Below are 16,477 nucleotides of genomic sequence, written 5' to 3'. Positions count from 1 at the left end.
TGCTACCTGCCCATAGCCTACGTGGTGTAATGTTATTATTGAACTTAAATACCCTAGAATTACACATCTGTGCTTCTCTGGCTGACTCTAAGTAAAATTTTGCAGGCCAGAAGAAGCAGGTTTGTGTGTGTGTGCGTGTGTGTGTGTGTATGTGTGTGTGTGTGTGTGTGTGTGTGTGTGTGTGTGTGTGTGTGTGTGTGTGATAGCTTTGCTGCTGTCTGTGGCAAATATTCAATATATTAATATTATCTCTGCTAATAAGAACAATAAAAATAATTTAGGACAGCAAGCTATAGGTCTTTGTGGTAAAGTAGTTTTGTTTCAATGGATTGGATGGTAATGAGAATTCTCAACGCTTACTAGTCTGTGGTGGTACCATGGCCAAGAAGCGGATAGCTGTGATTGGCGCTGGAATCAGTGGCCTGGGAGCCATCAAGTGCTGTTTGGATGAAGGTCTGGAGCCTACCTGCTTTGAAAGAAGTGATGACATTGGAGGCCTGTGGAAATTTCAAGTACGTTTGCATTTTATTTGACTTTAAATACAGTTTCACTAAATAGCAATAACAATTTGAATAGTTTCATTAAACAAAACATACAAGGTGTCACATAATCAGTCAATTCAATTAATGGCTCTAATCTTTGTGCTTATATCACTTACTGAGGAAATTTGTCAACTTTAGATGAGTAATAAAATTTGGAAGATTGTATTCAAAGCAGCTGAAATCCGTGTGATCCTCACAAATATTAGTAAAGGTGTGGTGGTTACGGAACTGTTTAGATGTACTGTTGTTATTCAAAGCTAAGGATGTCATAGATTTGGGTGGTAGGATAGGATGATGGTCCATTGCTGACCTTCTACTATGTAATTTGACATTCTTTCTTGTGGTAATATCTGCATGCTACTCTTTCTTAAATGTCCCAGGGCACAGTGTAGGACATCAGTGTGTGTAGATCTGTCTGTCTGTCTGTCTGTCTGTCTCTCTCTCTCTCGTGTGTGTGTGTGTGTGTGTGTGTGTGTTTTACAGAGCAATGATTTTTTCTCTGAGTTCTAAGTAGCAAGAGATACATTGCTTTCAAGGGTGCTCAGTGCTGAATAGGCTCAAGATTCTAAGTGGCCATCTACTTCTGATGCTTCACTCATTTATTGGATGTGCCCATGAAATTCAGGACTTGTGATCAATACTCTCCAGTTCTGGTGATCCTACAGAACCATTTTGCTCACCAGTCATGGATGGTCCATGTGACATCTTAGGGGGTCGTCATTAATGAGTTGGGTTTCTTTTATTGCTCTTGGCTTTTAGCCCCACTTAGGACACATATCAACAGCTTAACTATGAGACCTCTTCATTCCTGTGGTTGCTCTGGCAAAGTAGTTATCATAGCTGTCTCACAGGGATCTCCCTTAGGTACCCCTGAAACAGAGAAGTGAAATTGCATTTTGTCAGTGGGTATAGACTGTAGTAAGGGCTTTGATAGAAACCAAGATTAAAGAGAAGAACAGCATTCTTTCTCTGCAGAAGGACCATCCTGCTACATTGAGACTAGACCAAAGGGAAGGCTAAACAAGTATGGCTAATTTCAAAAATTCTCGGTAAGAAGATAGACATAATAATATGTTAAACTATATCAAAATCCATGAGAGTATAGCAAATTATACTATTTAAAATACAATATAGTGTATCATACATGTTAGTATCTATTCCACTTCTCTTAGCAATTTTATTGTATATACAGATGTTCACTGTATATGCTTATAAGTTTATGACTGTTATATATTTTTAATTGATAGTTCCTTTTGTTAATATATAAAATCTTGTTTCTAAGGAAGAATACTTTTTTTACTGTATATTACATGGTATTGGTGTTACTATTATTAAATGAGCTATCTTTTTTGTTACAGCTGGGGCATAAAGCTTCATGAGACCCAGCTAGACCTGGAGTTGGAAGACTGTAGAAATGGGTAGTGTCTGGGAGGGCACTGGCCCTCCCCATTTTGTGTAGCATTTATGGCTGCTAGCTCCCCAGCTTTTCTTTACCTCAAATTGTATTTCACTTTCAGACTTAAGGGAACTTTTACTGGTATTAGAAATCCAGACAGTCATTTTGATTTGTCGTTTTCAAGACATTATTCTCTTTTCTGAATCCATCATTCTAATTGAGAAGTCATACACAGAATTTGTTGTTGATTCAATGCGATCTTTTTTCTCCTCTAGAAAATATGGGAGCTAGGGAGAAAACATCAGTGGATGCTTGACAATATATAAAAAGCAATATTCTACTTTTTTAAATACCTGAGGCCACTTAAAAATATTTTATTACCTTGTAATTACCAAATTTGTGGTATTGAGGGGTTTTTCTCTTATAGAAAAATCCTTCAGAGAAAATGCCTAGTATCTACAAATCTGTGACTATCAACACTTCGAAGGAAATGATGTGTTTCAGTGACTTCCCCATTCCTGACCACTTTCCCAATTACATGCATAACTGCAAACTCATGGACTACTTCAGGATGTATGCCAAACACTTCAGCCTTCTGCGTTACATTCGATTTAAGGTGAAATATTGCCTTGTGTGTATGTGCGCGCGCATGTGGACAAATACACTCATGTGTACACACACAAAAGTTACACCCAGCACCTTCTGATGTTCACACATGAAGAAGAGATTATCAGTTGGCCTCCACATCCAAACATCAACAAAAATATTTTGACAATTTTACTTGAATGTGAGGCTGGAAGGCATGGCTCATCAGGGTCTATTCTTATCGTACATTGTGGTGGCATGGGCCTCCTTATCAATTCAAAATGTTTGAGAACTTAGAATAATAGCAGTAGAGATTGAGCCAAATGGTGTTGCCTCTAGAACAAGAAGCAGGCTCATACAAGGAGTATTTATTTATTCCCTACCTTCTACCTGTGATTGGCACTACAACTTGAATACACAAACCCATTTTCATTTCATGATGAAATTTTAATTCTTTAAAATTCAAAATGCAGGCCAGAGGTAAATGGACAAGCCTGTCCTAAAGAATGAAAAACATGAAGAAATAGCACCTCCATGCGTATGGAAGTCTTCCTAGGAGGATATTAATTCTGTGGATTCAACCACTCCAATATTTCACAAAGCCCCAATTATTTCTATTTCTATAGACGACTAGGTCTGTGACAGAATTTCCCTACTATATTGAAAATGCACCCAACACTGAACCTACTGTGGCAGGAACAGGAACTATATTGATGTGAACGTCTTAGATAAGTGTCCCGTCAGGGTCTGTGGGACTTGAGGAGGAGGGCGAAGCAAGAACTGTGAAGTGAGTCACTTGTGTTTCCATCTGTGTTTCCTCATTCTCAGACCAATGTGAAGAGCGTGAGAAAACGTTCGGACTTCAGAGTCAGTGGACAATGGGATGTTGTTGTGGAGATGTACGGGAAACAGGAGAGCCTGGTCTTTGATGGGGTTCTGGTCTGCAGCGGCCATCACACAGACCCCTACCTGCCGCTTAAGTCCTTCCCAGGTATGTCATGAAGAATCTGGTAGAGGGGCAATTTCCAAATAACTTACTGCAGAAATGAGTGGGCATAAATGTGGCTAAGTTGCACTAAGTTTCAGTGAATTTTCCCTGGTATCCCTCAGCAGCAAATTGTTCATTCTCTGTTAATGGGGCAATATAATCCATTGGAATACAAAAGCAGGCAAACACAATGACCTATACTTTCCCCCTTACTATCATTGTGTACAGCTTCTAATGAATAACAAAAACCATCCACATTCAAATGGTTTTAGTTTTGTCAATGTATTTAATCTCAGTCTATTCCAGAGAAAGTGAAATTAATAAAAGTGAGGCACAAAGACAAATGACAAGTAAACATCTGGCCAATCCACAAATTTAGAAATCTTAACATATGGGGAAGGAGCTTCAGTCCATTTATTTATCATGAATTTATTTTTAATTTTTATTTTATAAGTGAAATAAAATCACTCATCCCCTCTTTCCTTTCCTCCCTCCAACCATGGTATATGCAATATATGTGATTTAAGGGCTGGCCACTTAGTATTGGATAACCAATTGAAGGGTCTTTTTCCTGGAGAAGACTATTTCTCTGGCTCTCAGCACTTCTTACTCTACTGTAGTCTAGGTGTGGGGGCCGTGAGATTTCCCCCTTCTATATCTTGGGTTCTCATTGGCTAATAACACCAAGTGAACAGCTTATTGCACCCTTGTCGTTCTATATGGTAAAATGATATCCATCTCAAGGGGATGTTTTAGCTCCCCTACCTCCCCTAATTAAGCCCTCTCCCCTTGCTCTTGACCCACTTGCCCTCTATTTCCATCAAATTATGACCAGGAATCAATTAGAAAATACTTTATATTTCAAATCCTTTCTGCGGTGCCCAAGAAACCACTGTGGAAAATGGAGACAAGGTAAATAAGATTGTTTCAAATGGTTGTTCAAGATTCTGAGTGAATGAGGCATAACAGGTATATAATCTTTTTGCACACTAACACGAATATTTGTAAAATGAAAGTCCCTGGTTTTTGAACGTTATAATGCGGTATATTCAGGAAAGCATTTCTAGGTAGGAAACAATCTACTAATTACACAATGAGCTACTGTAATAGCTTCCAATTGGTGCTTCCTGGCTGAAAGGCAGTGCCTAGAAAGAGACATAAACGTGCTCACATAGAGCAGACCTACCAATGTCAGACAGATCGTGGGTTTTATGAAGCATGCAGCCAAGCCATGCACTGCATCAGGTATTGGCATCGGGCACATAAGGCAGAGGAAACACCAGTGAAGAAAAGGTCCTCAAATCTTAGAGAATCATAAAACAGTAGGACACACAGTGCCTTGCTTTGTCAGTTTGCTTAGAACTGTGAGAATAATATAATAATGAATAACATTAGATCCTGGTGCAGTTGTAACACTTCCATTTGTACCAAGTCAAGACAGATAGATCTATTATTTCATAAATACTTTATAAGATCACCAGTCTGTATTTAGAGCCCGGGGACTCTACTTCTGAGTTTAGTCCACCATTCCCTGAGCTCCCTTCATATGAATAGCATTTGAAAACTATGCGTGATCTTCAGCTGGCTGACCCAGATTTCATTTCTTCCTCTTTCAGGTTATTCAGAATGGAGCTTTCTTATATGTGTTAATATGTGAAAGGTCTCCTCATAATGACTAAGGATCTTCTTCCACCACAGGCATTGAGAAGTTTGAAGGCTGTTTCTTCCACAGTCGGGAATACAAAAGTCCCGAGGACTACATAGGAAAGAGAATCATAGTAGTTGGCATTGGGAATTCTGGTGTGGATATTGCCGTGGAACTTGGTCGAGTAGCAAAACAGGTTTGTTGGCAATCGTTAACTTCACCAGTGGAATCCCGCGCATTTATGGGTATCATCCTGAATGTAGCTTTGGCTTAAGAAGGGCCAGACAAGAAATTTGGAGAAGTCTACGGACTCGATGTTTAAATTCATGAGTAGAAAATGAATGCAAAATGAATCCTTTATACTAACCATGGGAACAGGCATGTGAAAAATTGACCAGGTGCCCTAAGTGAAGAGAGAAGTAGCAGACATTAGATAACTGATTTCATCTTTCTTGGTAGGATCTTTGTATGAGGAAGAACACGTGCTATTTGTCTTGTGAGTCTGGGTTAATTTCACCAAATATTTTCCATGGATTTATTTTAAAGCAAACAATACAGACTTTTACAGCAATTAATATGGCAATTAACTTACAAATTCAAACCCTTGTTTACATATGAAGTACAGCTATGTCAATATCCAGGAGTATTTTTTTAACATGGTATTTCAGAGACAGGTAGACAAGCAAATTGCATTTTAGTTTTCATGAATAAACTTGGTGTCATATAAACAGCCCTTTTCTGGGGCTCAGTAAAAGTTCTGGCAAAGCACAGCATGGTTGTCACTGCATGGCACTTGGCCTCCTATTCTTCAGTGGTCAACACTCTCAAAAGGGGGTGATGGCTAAAATTTGAACAGTACAGCAGGTAAAAGTTCCTCTGTTCTCTCCTGCTGTAATTCGGCCTCCCACAGGTATTCCTCAGCACTAGACGAGGATCGTGGATTTTACACCGTGTTTGGAATAATGGATATCCCATGGACAGTTCATTTTTCACTCGCTTCCATAGCTTTCTCCAGAAAATATTAACCACAGCAGCAGTAAATAAGTACCTAGAGAAAACACTGAACTCGAGATTCAACCATGCGCACTACGGTCTCCAGCCACAGCACAGGTGACAAACAGGCCTTGGTGTGGGTAATCAATCGTGTGTGGACACAATGAGCTTTCTGCTTTGAAGACAACTGAGCTTTTGGCTCCTGGTTGATCTCATGCCCTTAGTAAAGCACTCAGATTTGTATAACGCACATTACTACATGTAAATGTGTGTGTGTGTGTGTGCGCGCGCGCACGCGCGCGCTTCTCAGCACCGCTTGCATATTCTCATCCATTCATCAATCAGCTAACACTTGATTGCTATACACCAAAAATTCAGACAAAAGATAATACAATGTTCCTCCCTTCCACAGACGACAGCTGTGGAGATCAGAGAAGACACAAACACAGGGTCGTGCAAAGCAATGTGAGATGCCATGATGAATGTCAGAGAGAGGTGGAACTATGTACAGGTTTACACCAGTTGTGTTGAGGTTGGGGTAGAAGTGTCAGGGAGGCCCACACGGAAGGGAACTCTCTAAGGAGTCCTTCCTCTGCAAGATCACCCCTGGAATTTCAGGTCTTATCTCACAGAAGTTTCCTGCTTCAGAAATCATCAGTAGCTTCCAGGTAATAAACAAAAGACAGAGTGGGATTAGGACTGAGCACAGTTAAGAAAAGAAAATAAATAAAATGAAGAAATACTATTCGAACGAGTTAGGTGCCCCATTGTTCATTCATGGGATACTTAGCCTCAAATTCATATATTAATGATACGTTGAGGTGGTGCCCTCAAGGGTAATTGAGAGCAGATGCTGTCGTGAGGATGAGGCCCCTCTTGAGGGCTTAGGGTTTTTGCAAGAAGAGGAAGAGATAACTAAGTTAGCGGTTTTGCTCTGTCTTCCTGTGTGGTGCCCTATGCCACTTCAGATGGTGCAGTGTTTCCAGCAGCAAGAAAGCACTCACTAGCTGTGACCCCTTGACAGTGGCTCTCCATAACTGATCTAAGTCAATAAGTGTTATTTTTTTTATAAATTACCTTATATATTGTTCTAGCAAAGGCAAACAGATAAGCCAACAAATACTATCTTTCTTGTATGACTACTTATGGTATCCAAGGGTACTCGTGTGTGTGTGTGTGTGTGTGTGTGTGTGTGTGTGTGTGTGTGTGTGTGTGTGTACTAGACATGTGTGTGTGTGAGTGTATGTGGAGGACAAAGCTTGATGTCAGATGTCCCATGAATTGCTCTCCACCTTATTCTTTTAGAAAAAGCTGTCACTGAATATGTTGCTCACCAACTCAGTTAGATTAGTTAGATGGCATGGCATGTCCCAGAACCTTCCTGTCTCCTCCTCCCCACTGCTGGGGTTACAGGTGCTCACTGCAGTGCCCAAGTTGTTATGCAGGGGCTGGGGATGGAACTCAGGTCCTCATTCTTGCACAGCTAGACTTAACTACCTTGTGGACTTAACTACCCTGCCTCCTCACTGCCTCATGTATTTCAGTAGATGGTACAAAAGAATGGACCATGTATTGATATGTTCACTAAAAAAAAAATTAATGCTCTTCTATTATGCTGTGAGTGAAAACATTATATTCTGTGAAGGAAGATGAGTGCAATATTAAAGCTATACAGTGTCATGAGAACTATGAAGGAAGTGGATGATGAATATGATAAAGACTGTCTAGGGGTAGACTAGGTGGATTAACTAATAGAATGATCAAGGAAGCAAATCTTAGGAGCGATGTTTAAGCTAAGACTTACAGAGCAAGAAGGAGCCATCAAGAAAAATCATCCAGGAAAGAAGGCTGTAAGTAGGAGGATTCTCAAGCAAAGCATCCTTGAGCTAGGAAGGGGCTGGGTGCAAAGTGAGGAACAGAAGAGAACTCAGCACTATGACGAAGTCAGTGAGAGGACCACAAAGAGGCAGAAGCCGTGGCACATATGGCTTGAGCATGGGGAAAATCTGGATTCTGTCCATTTTTAAGATGATTGCATAATTTTAAGGTATCTAACTCGCTCTGCTATACACATACAATGAAACTGTTACTATAGTGAGGCAAATCAAAACATCCACACTCTCACGTAGACCTATTTTGACAAAAGCATCTAAATCCTTAACGCAATGATGTTGTTGGCTTTAGTCCCTAGGCTGTGAATTTGAACCTTAACGTGTTCATTTTGCATACCTGCAACTTTCTATCCTTTGACCTACATCTCTCCATGTTCTCCTCCCTAAAACCTGCTGACAGCCATTGTATTCTCTACACATTTGAGTTTTTAACATCCTACATGTAAGTAATATAATACTCTTTTTCAGTATCTGGCATATTTCACATAGCATACTATTTTTCAGATTGATTATGCTGTGGCAACTGGAAATATTTTCTTTATTATTATTATTTCTTTATTATTATTTTTTCTTTTGTATTTATTTTTTTGAGAATTTTGTATAATGTATTTTTATCATATTCACCCCTCCTAAATTCCTGCCAGATCTGCACATTCCATACTTGCCCAATGTTTTGTTATTTTAAAACCATCAAGTACAATCTATGCTACCCATATACTGTTTGATGTCAGCCTTTTGAACTTAGGCTCTTATGATGACTAGGCAAGAGCTCCACCACCAATTTTAAGGCTGAATAACATCCCATTGTACATATTTACCACAGTCATAGATTATAAAAAAAGAGAGAGAACAAGACAGACAGACAAATGTGTATCACAATTTCTTTCTCTAATGGATCTACACTTAGGTTCTGTTTTTATTTTTTTGATTAGAGTGAATGAGACTACAATGAACACGGAGTGCAGAAATGTTTTGAGGGCAGTGATTTTATCCTTTTTGAGTGCATACTATGAATAAGTATTTAAGGGTCACATGATAAGACTATATTTTTAAATGTCTGGTGCTGAGAGGCAAAAGGATCCATCAAGGCTTTGAACAGTATATTAGTCTTTCTTTTCCATAGGTCAGATAAGTACCTGGAGGTCAATTTCAGGGATCCCAAAGGTGAGACACTGGTGCACCCTGGGGAGAGCTTGGTATGTGCTTCTGGTGAAAGGCAACATCAATTCTCCATGAAGTGGTACCCTAGTGCAACATCAATTCTCCATGAAGTGGTACCCTAGCACTGATGAAGTGGAGAAGATGAAAAAGCTAAGTCCTTCCTGAGGCTATTATGCCCAAGAAGGAAGACATAGAAGGGACTTCTCTGGATAGCTCACCAAGATCAGGGATGTCTGCTAGTTTCTTTGTCTTAGTTCACAGAATTGGCCACTTTGTACCACCTGAAGAATGGCCACCCAAAGGAGCCTTCAGTAGCCAAAGGCAGCTTGTAGGAAGTAACAGAGGAAAAGCTCTCCATGCCAATAACCAGAATCCAGATAGTACCCAAAAAACTGGAGCAGGTGCTAGGGAAGTTGAGTGGAGAAGGGAAATCAGCTTGCATGAAAATTGGAAGCAATCTTTAATAAAGCCAAGGCTATACAGAATTCTTTAGTAATTAAAAATGTCATTTCCCAATTAAAAGCCAAAGCTGATAGACAGCAGGAAAAATGCTTACTAGGAAGATGAGAGATAAGAATGTAGAGGGGACACAATACTTAAATAGGACCAGAAGAAAAGGTTCTTCAGATTGAAAAGGGCCGCTGTGTTTCAGGACACAGTACAGGCAACGCACATACACACAGACATGCCTCAAGTAGGGCCCTCAGTTACAGCACTTTTTTCTCCGTCCTGGCTGAACTGTACTGGTCAGCCACATGCTTTGTCTCCTGCAAGTTAGCTTGAGACTGGGCCTGGAAAACCACAGGCACTTCTAAAGGGCCCTATGTCTTTTCCCAAAACACACACACACACACACACACACACACACACAAAAAAAAAAAAAAAAAAAAAAAAAAAAAAAAAAAAAACTATAACCCCAACCTTAAGTCAAATCCTTTAACACATTTACAAACTGCGTAGCCCGGCCTGCTCACCGGGGCATACCCTGGTAGAGCATCCCTTGTCTTGTACCACCAGGATACACTGCAGCCTCTGGTGATTTCCTCTAGTACATTCTTTGAATATATGAGCCTGCTTCAGCACTTCTTACTTTAAAATTTTACCCTATTACTTCTTGGAGAAGTTTTGAGTGTCTCCAGTCCCAGCCTCAACCAAACCAAACTCTCAGGTAAACTGTAGCAGAAAGGAAGAACAATCTGCCTTTGACTGACCTCCATACATACAACATTGGAGAATATAATGCAATAGAATTTGCAGATTCTGCTAGAAAATGTCTCAACCTCAGGCTCCTAAATCTTGTAAGAAGAAAAGAAAGTCATATGAGTTGGGGTCCACAGTGGGAAAGTATTAGAGTAGGTACCTCAGAGCAGAAGATGAGGGAAAGGTAAGGAGAGACATATAAATTTTTATATAAAATGGAATTCGTATAAAGGTAGACAGACAGAAAAGAAATGAAAGGAAGGGAGGGAGAGAGGGGGAAGGGAGGGAGGGAGGGGGGAGGGAGGGAGGGATGATGAAGAAAGGGAGGGAGGGTGAGGGAGAGGTGGGTGGATGGATTAAAACAAGCAAGCTACAGTTCATTCCCTCTGGGACGGTGTAGTTTAAGAGCTAGTGAAGGGATATAACCTAAGGAAAACATCCCTGAATGTACTACTTCACCTTCATAAACTCTTGGAGTGATGAGGGAATTCATATGAGCTAAGTAGTGGCAGGACCTGAGTCTAGGAACCATGTAAAAATAAATTTCAAAAGGCAGGTATTGCCACATGTGCATGTAATCCCACATTTGGGAGACAGGGCAGGTAGATCCAGGGAGCTCAATGGCCAGGCAGCCTAGCCAAAACCTCGAACTTAGATTCAGTAAGAGACCTCATCCCAAGGGAATAAGGCCTAGTGTGATAAAGTGGGATGCCTTATGTCCTTCTCTGACCTCTGCATGCTTGTGTATGAGTACACACACACACACACACACACACACACACACACACACACACACACACACACTCCTGTGTTTGGAGAGAGAACTGTCAAGGGAAGTTGCTAGCTTCAAACCCTTCTCTCACACATTGCTTTCTCCTTCTTAGATTTGCTTAGATTTTTATTTTTAATGAACAGACCGCTGAGTCAGCATCCCACCATCAGTGATGACCTTCCAAATCACATCATTTCCGGAAGAGTCCAAGTGAAGCCTAATGTGAAGGAGTTCACGGAAACAGACGCCATTTTCGACGATGGCACGGTGGAGGAGAATATCGATGTTGTCATCTTTGCCACAGGATACAGCTTTTCCTTCCCCTTCCTGGAGGATCTGATTGCAGTGACTGATAATGAAGTGTCCCTGTATAAGTTGATGTTCCCTCCAGACCTGGAAAAGCCAACACTGGCTGTCATCGGACTCATCCAGCCCCTGGGCATCATCCTACCTATTGCAGAACTCCAGTCTCGCTGGGCTGTGCGGGTGTTCAAAGGTCTGTGAACAAAGGCCGTGAGGGGGCCTGCCAGTTCACCTAAAGTGAGCCCTCCTTTCTCTTCACACTGGTTTCCAGTTAAACATCCTCTTCCTTTTTATTATTGTTGTTTTCCTTTTATTGAAAATAGATTTTTTTTAATCACGTAATATATCCTGATTACGGTTTCCCCTCCATCTACTCCTTCCAGTTCCTTCTCACCCCTCCCATCTAGATCCACTCCCTTCCTGTCTCTTATTAGAAAACAAACAGGCTTCTAAGGGAACATAATATAATATGATATAATATAATATAATATAATATAGTATAATATAAGCTAACACATCAGAATTGGACAAAACAAGCAAACAGAGAGAAAAGAGCCCAAGAGAAGGCACAGAAACAGAGATCCATTCATTCACTCACCAAGGAATGAATCCCTTATGTTTTTATAAACATTAAGCTAGACAACATATATGCAAAGGGCCTGTATGGCAAAAAAGAGAGAAGAAAAAAGTTATAAATAAATACAATTAAAATTAAAAGATAACAAAAAAAATAACGAGCCCTTGTCTCAACATTCTGAGACAAGGAACCTACAAAGATGCTATTGAGTTTGTTTTCTTCTGGTCGTCTACTGTCGGGCAGGCAGCCTACCCGTAAGTAAGCAGTTTGTTTCCTCAGTGAGATTCCCTTGGAGGGAACTCAATTTTCATTTTCAAATGGTTATCTATCAACCGGAAATTACTTTTGAGTTAGGGGTGGGTCATGTGTCCACTTCTCCTTTCAGCTCTAGAACCCCATCTTGTGCAGACCCGTGCAGGCCCTATGCATGCCTCTTAGTCTCTGTGAGTTCATATGTGTGTCAATCTCATTGACTTAGAGGGCCTTGTTTTCCTGGTGTCCTCCATCCCCTGAGGCTCTTACACTTTTTCTGCCACCTCTTCCATGGGGTTCCCTGAGACCTGGGGAATGGAGGAGGGCATTTGATGAAAACATCCTTTTTGGGGCTGGGTGTTCCAAGGTCTCTCAACTCTCTGCATATTGTCTGGTGGTGGGTCTCTGTATTTCTTCTCATCTGCTGCAGAAGGAAGCTTCTCTGATGATGGCTGAGCATGGCCATTATCTATGATGACAGCAGAATGTCATTAGGAGTCATGTTATTGCTGGGTTTTTGGTGGTGGTGGTGGGGGTGGTGGGGGTGGTGGTGGTGGTGGTGGTTTGTCTGTTTTTCGAACAGTTGTACATGGTTTTACTCTAGGTTCCAGGCTGTTTAATCTCAGGTTCTTGGTCACCTAAGCAGTGTTGGGTGTGGGTTTCCTATCATGGGGTGGGCCGTAAGTAAGTCAGATATGGGTTGGTTGCTCTCACAACCTTTGTGCCACCATTGCCCTTGCAGGTAGGACACCATGGTAGATCAAAGCGTTTGTAGCTGTGTTGGTGTTTGTTTCTCCTTTGGTAGAGTGCAGAGCACCTTTCTGTACAAACACTAGCACATAGTGGTGAAATCTCTAAGTAGGCACCAGCTGGACGTCTCTATGTTCAATGAGTTACACGGGTGTTGTCTTCAGCAATGGGGCCTTGCCGTCAGTGCATGGAGAGCAACCAACAGTCTTGGATAAAGCGGGGTTATTTGGGGATTGCCATGGGAACCCCTTAGCCAACAACTCAATTAGATACAATCCAATCCTGGTTCTAGAAGTTTCATTTTGATGACAAGAAATGGTCATTTTCCCACATTATTTGAAAATTTCATATATATTTCCTTCATGTGTGTAATATTTTAAGAATATTCTACTGTTTTAGGTTTGCATACTACCTCTCAAATGGTCCTGAATTTTTGTTATCTCTCACCATATCCCCTTCCTTTTCTCTCTTTTCCCTCTGCCTCCCAACTTGATCCTCCCATTCCAGCCATGCCCCCATCCATAACTATCTATTTCAGTTCCCTTTCCTAGTGAGAGCTATCTGCCCCTCCCAGTCCCTTTCTCTGTACCTAACCTCTGTGGTTCTATGAATTGTAACTTGTTTTTCATTAACTTAACAGCTAATATCCACATAAAAGTGGATATATACCGTATTTGTCTTTCTGAGACTGGGTTACCTCACTTGGGATGAATTTTTTTTTTCTAGTTTCATCCATTTGCTTGCAAATTCCATCATTTCAATTTTTAACAGCTGAGTAATACTCCATTGTCTAAATGTACCACATTTTCTTTACCCATTCTTCTTTTGAGGGACACCTAGGTTGTTTCCAGTTTCTGGCTATTATAAATAGGGCAACAATGAACGTGGTTGAGCAAGTGTCTCTGTGGTAGGATGAAGCATCCTATGGTTATATGCCCAAGAGTGGTATAGCTGGATCTAGAGGTAGCTGATTCCTGAGGAACCACCACACTGAATTCCATGGTGGCTGTACAAGTTTGCACTCCCACCAGCAATGGATGAGTGTTTCCCTTACTCCACATCCCCACCAGCATGAGCTGTCACTTGCTTTATTGATCTTAGCCATTCTTCCAGGTGTAAGATTGATTCTCAAAGTAGTTTTGATTTGCTTTTCCCTGATGGCTAAGAATGTTTGAACATTTCTTTAAGTTACACATGCCCTTTTTATTCTTGCAAAATTTGATGTATTTTTCACTTCCAGGGCTGAGCAAATTACCTTCCATGAAGACCATGAAGGCAGACATTGCCCAAAGGAAAAAGGCTATGGAAAAACGGTAAATAAACATGCAGTAACAAGTGTTTGGAAACTTCAAAGGGACGACAGGATTCTTGGTGTGGAATTCTAACTCAGTTCTCCATGTCTGTCTTGCCCTTCTCCATTCCCTACAACATGCTGTCACACAGCACAAAACCAAATGCACACCATAGAACTGAGCCAGAGGACTAAGGTCTAAGTCCAAGGTACACTTAAAATCCTGAGGCCAGAGCACTAGTGACTATCTGATTACTCATCCCTGGTTTACAGTGAATACAGGGAGGGACTAGACATTAAGTTCTCCATCAAATCTTTTATCAAAATCTTTCTGTTAAAAACATCTCTCCTTTTACTATATGGGCTCTGAGAATCAAACTCAAGTTCTTGGGCTTGATAGAAAGATCCAAGTTCGTCAAGGTTTTCTCTGACCTCTACATATGTGCACTATAGCACTTATACACATGCCCACACACATTAAGAAAATAAATAAATGCAAAAAAAAACTGCGTCTAAGAAAGGCATCTTAAAGATCACTGTGAACACGGTCTAAAGCGAAACATCCTCATGTAAAAAACAGTGAACATACATCGAGGATGAAAGCGTGGATTCTGTGTCTTCAGTTCTATTCAACAGCTGGGTGGTGCTGGATTTCTCGGGGAATCTTGCCCACTCTGTTTCTTTACCTCTAAGGTAGAAATAATTAAAGCTCCTGCCCAGTACTGGAAGCTGAGTCTTCCATCTTCTGTCTGTCTTAGGTATGTGAAGACAGCCCGCCACACAATCCAAGTGGACCACATTGAGTACATGGATGAGATTGCCACTCTGGTTGGGGTGAAGCCCAACCTGCTGCTGCTTTTTCTCTCAGATCCCAAGCTGGCCATAGAAGTTTTCTTTGGACCCTGCACCCCATACCAATACCGTTTGCGGGGTCCAGGGAAATGGGATGGGGCCCGAAGAGCCATCCTGACTCAGAGAGAGCGGATCATCAAACCGCTAAAGACTCGAATTACTAGTGAGAATAGTCCCTCCACCTCAGGGCTTTCTTGGATAAAGATGGCACCAGTTGGCCTTGCATTTCTGGCTACAGGTTTAGCATACTTTAGATATATTTACTATGGTAAACGCAAATGAATAAGTGAATTGTTTAGTGGGGGAAACATGCACTCCTACTCATTGTAGTTCATTACAAAGCCTTTAGTAGCTAGAGTATGGCAGTCTCGTTTAACATGATTATAGCTACAGAAATGTTTAGATATTCTTTACACGTAGAAGAGTCCTTTAAAATGAGTGTGCATTAACTTCTACAAACCATTTTGAATGCACAAGAAGAGCTTATGTCTAAAACAGCCTTGAGCCCTTACTTAAAGCTTAAAAGACTTTTACAGCCAAGGTGATCCTAACTGGTTCCACGAAGGTTGGTTATACTTATAGGAATTTATAAATATTAATTGTACACTGACTATATTTTCCACTTAATATTTTTTCCTTCCAATTTATTTGGTTAACTTGTGTCAAGATGCGAAAGTTTAAGTTTAAAGCATAGAAATTTAAAAATATGTCAGAATGTTTTGTGCTTCAACTGATTAGAAGCAATAAAATTTCTTCTCATTTAAATTGTGAATATTTAAAGAAATAACTGAAGAATAAAATAGAATATGTCAGAGCTACCAATGAACGACTTTAACTTTCAGTATTCAGAAATATGTAATTGCTGTGCTGTATGAAGGCTGTCTGGGGATGTAAGTAGCAAGCATGAGTCCATGCTGGCTGTCGTCGTTACTTTACTGGCTTTTAGACCATTCTTTCCCTATGTGGAATGAGTGGTTTCCTCACTGTTGGGATACCAGAATGCCAAAAGGTTTCTTGATCTCAAACACCCTCTCATTCCATCAACTATGATAAAGCGTCCCTAAGACTCCACCTCTGCCATTTTGCTCTCCTGACTATAAAACTCCGAAAGACCCTGGAACGAGTGTGAAACTGAGTGGGGAGACTGAGGAGCGTATGAAACTCCCATCCCAGAAGAGGCATCAGCAAACTATTCCAGAAGCATCACAATAAAATTTATTCACTGAGAAATATCGTATGTACTCATCAGAATAACTCAACTGGAAGTTTACTTACTCT

At 40.7% G+C, this 16,477-nt stretch overlaps 1 protein-coding gene across 1 annotated transcript; it reads left to right on the top strand.

Annotated features, from left to right (window-relative positions):
• Nucleotides 1-377: 377 nt before the first annotated feature.
• Nucleotides 378-15,481, top strand: LOC128109449 (flavin-containing monooxygenase 5-like). The gene is made up of 8 exons (XM_052736615.1): nt 378-512; nt 2,366-2,554; nt 3,352-3,514; nt 5,210-5,352; nt 6,067-6,266; nt 11,318-11,670; nt 14,297-14,369; nt 15,106-15,481. Exons 1-8 carry the CDS (start codon nt 378-380, stop codon nt 15,479-15,481), a joined length of 1,632 nt encoding a protein of 543 aa, XP_052592575.1.
• Nucleotides 15,482-16,477: the final 996 nt, after the last annotated feature.

This window comes from Peromyscus californicus, unplaced genomic scaffold, assembly GCF_007827085.1.
Source record: "Peromyscus californicus insignis strain IS unplaced genomic scaffold, ASM782708v3 Scaffold_14__1_contigs__length_90479793_seg_2, whole genome shotgun sequence".
Lineage (NCBI taxonomy): Eukaryota > Metazoa > Chordata > Mammalia > Rodentia > Cricetidae > Peromyscus > Peromyscus californicus.
The sequence above is the reverse complement of the archived record's forward strand: the minus strand, read 5'-3'. Positions and strand labels throughout refer to the sequence as shown.

Coding starts and splice junctions, on each gene's coding strand:
- LOC128109449 (XM_052736615.1), top strand. CDS start 378: ATGGCCAAGAAGCGGATAGCTGTGATTGGCGCTGGAATCAGTGGCCTG. Junction 513..2,365: donor GAGGCCTGTGGAAATTTCAA/GTACGTTTGCAT, acceptor TTTCTCTTATAG/AAAAATCCTTCAGAGAAAAT. Junction 14,370..15,105: donor AAAAAGGCTATGGAAAAACG/GTAAATAAACAT, acceptor TGTCTGTCTTAG/GTATGTGAAGACAGCCCGCC.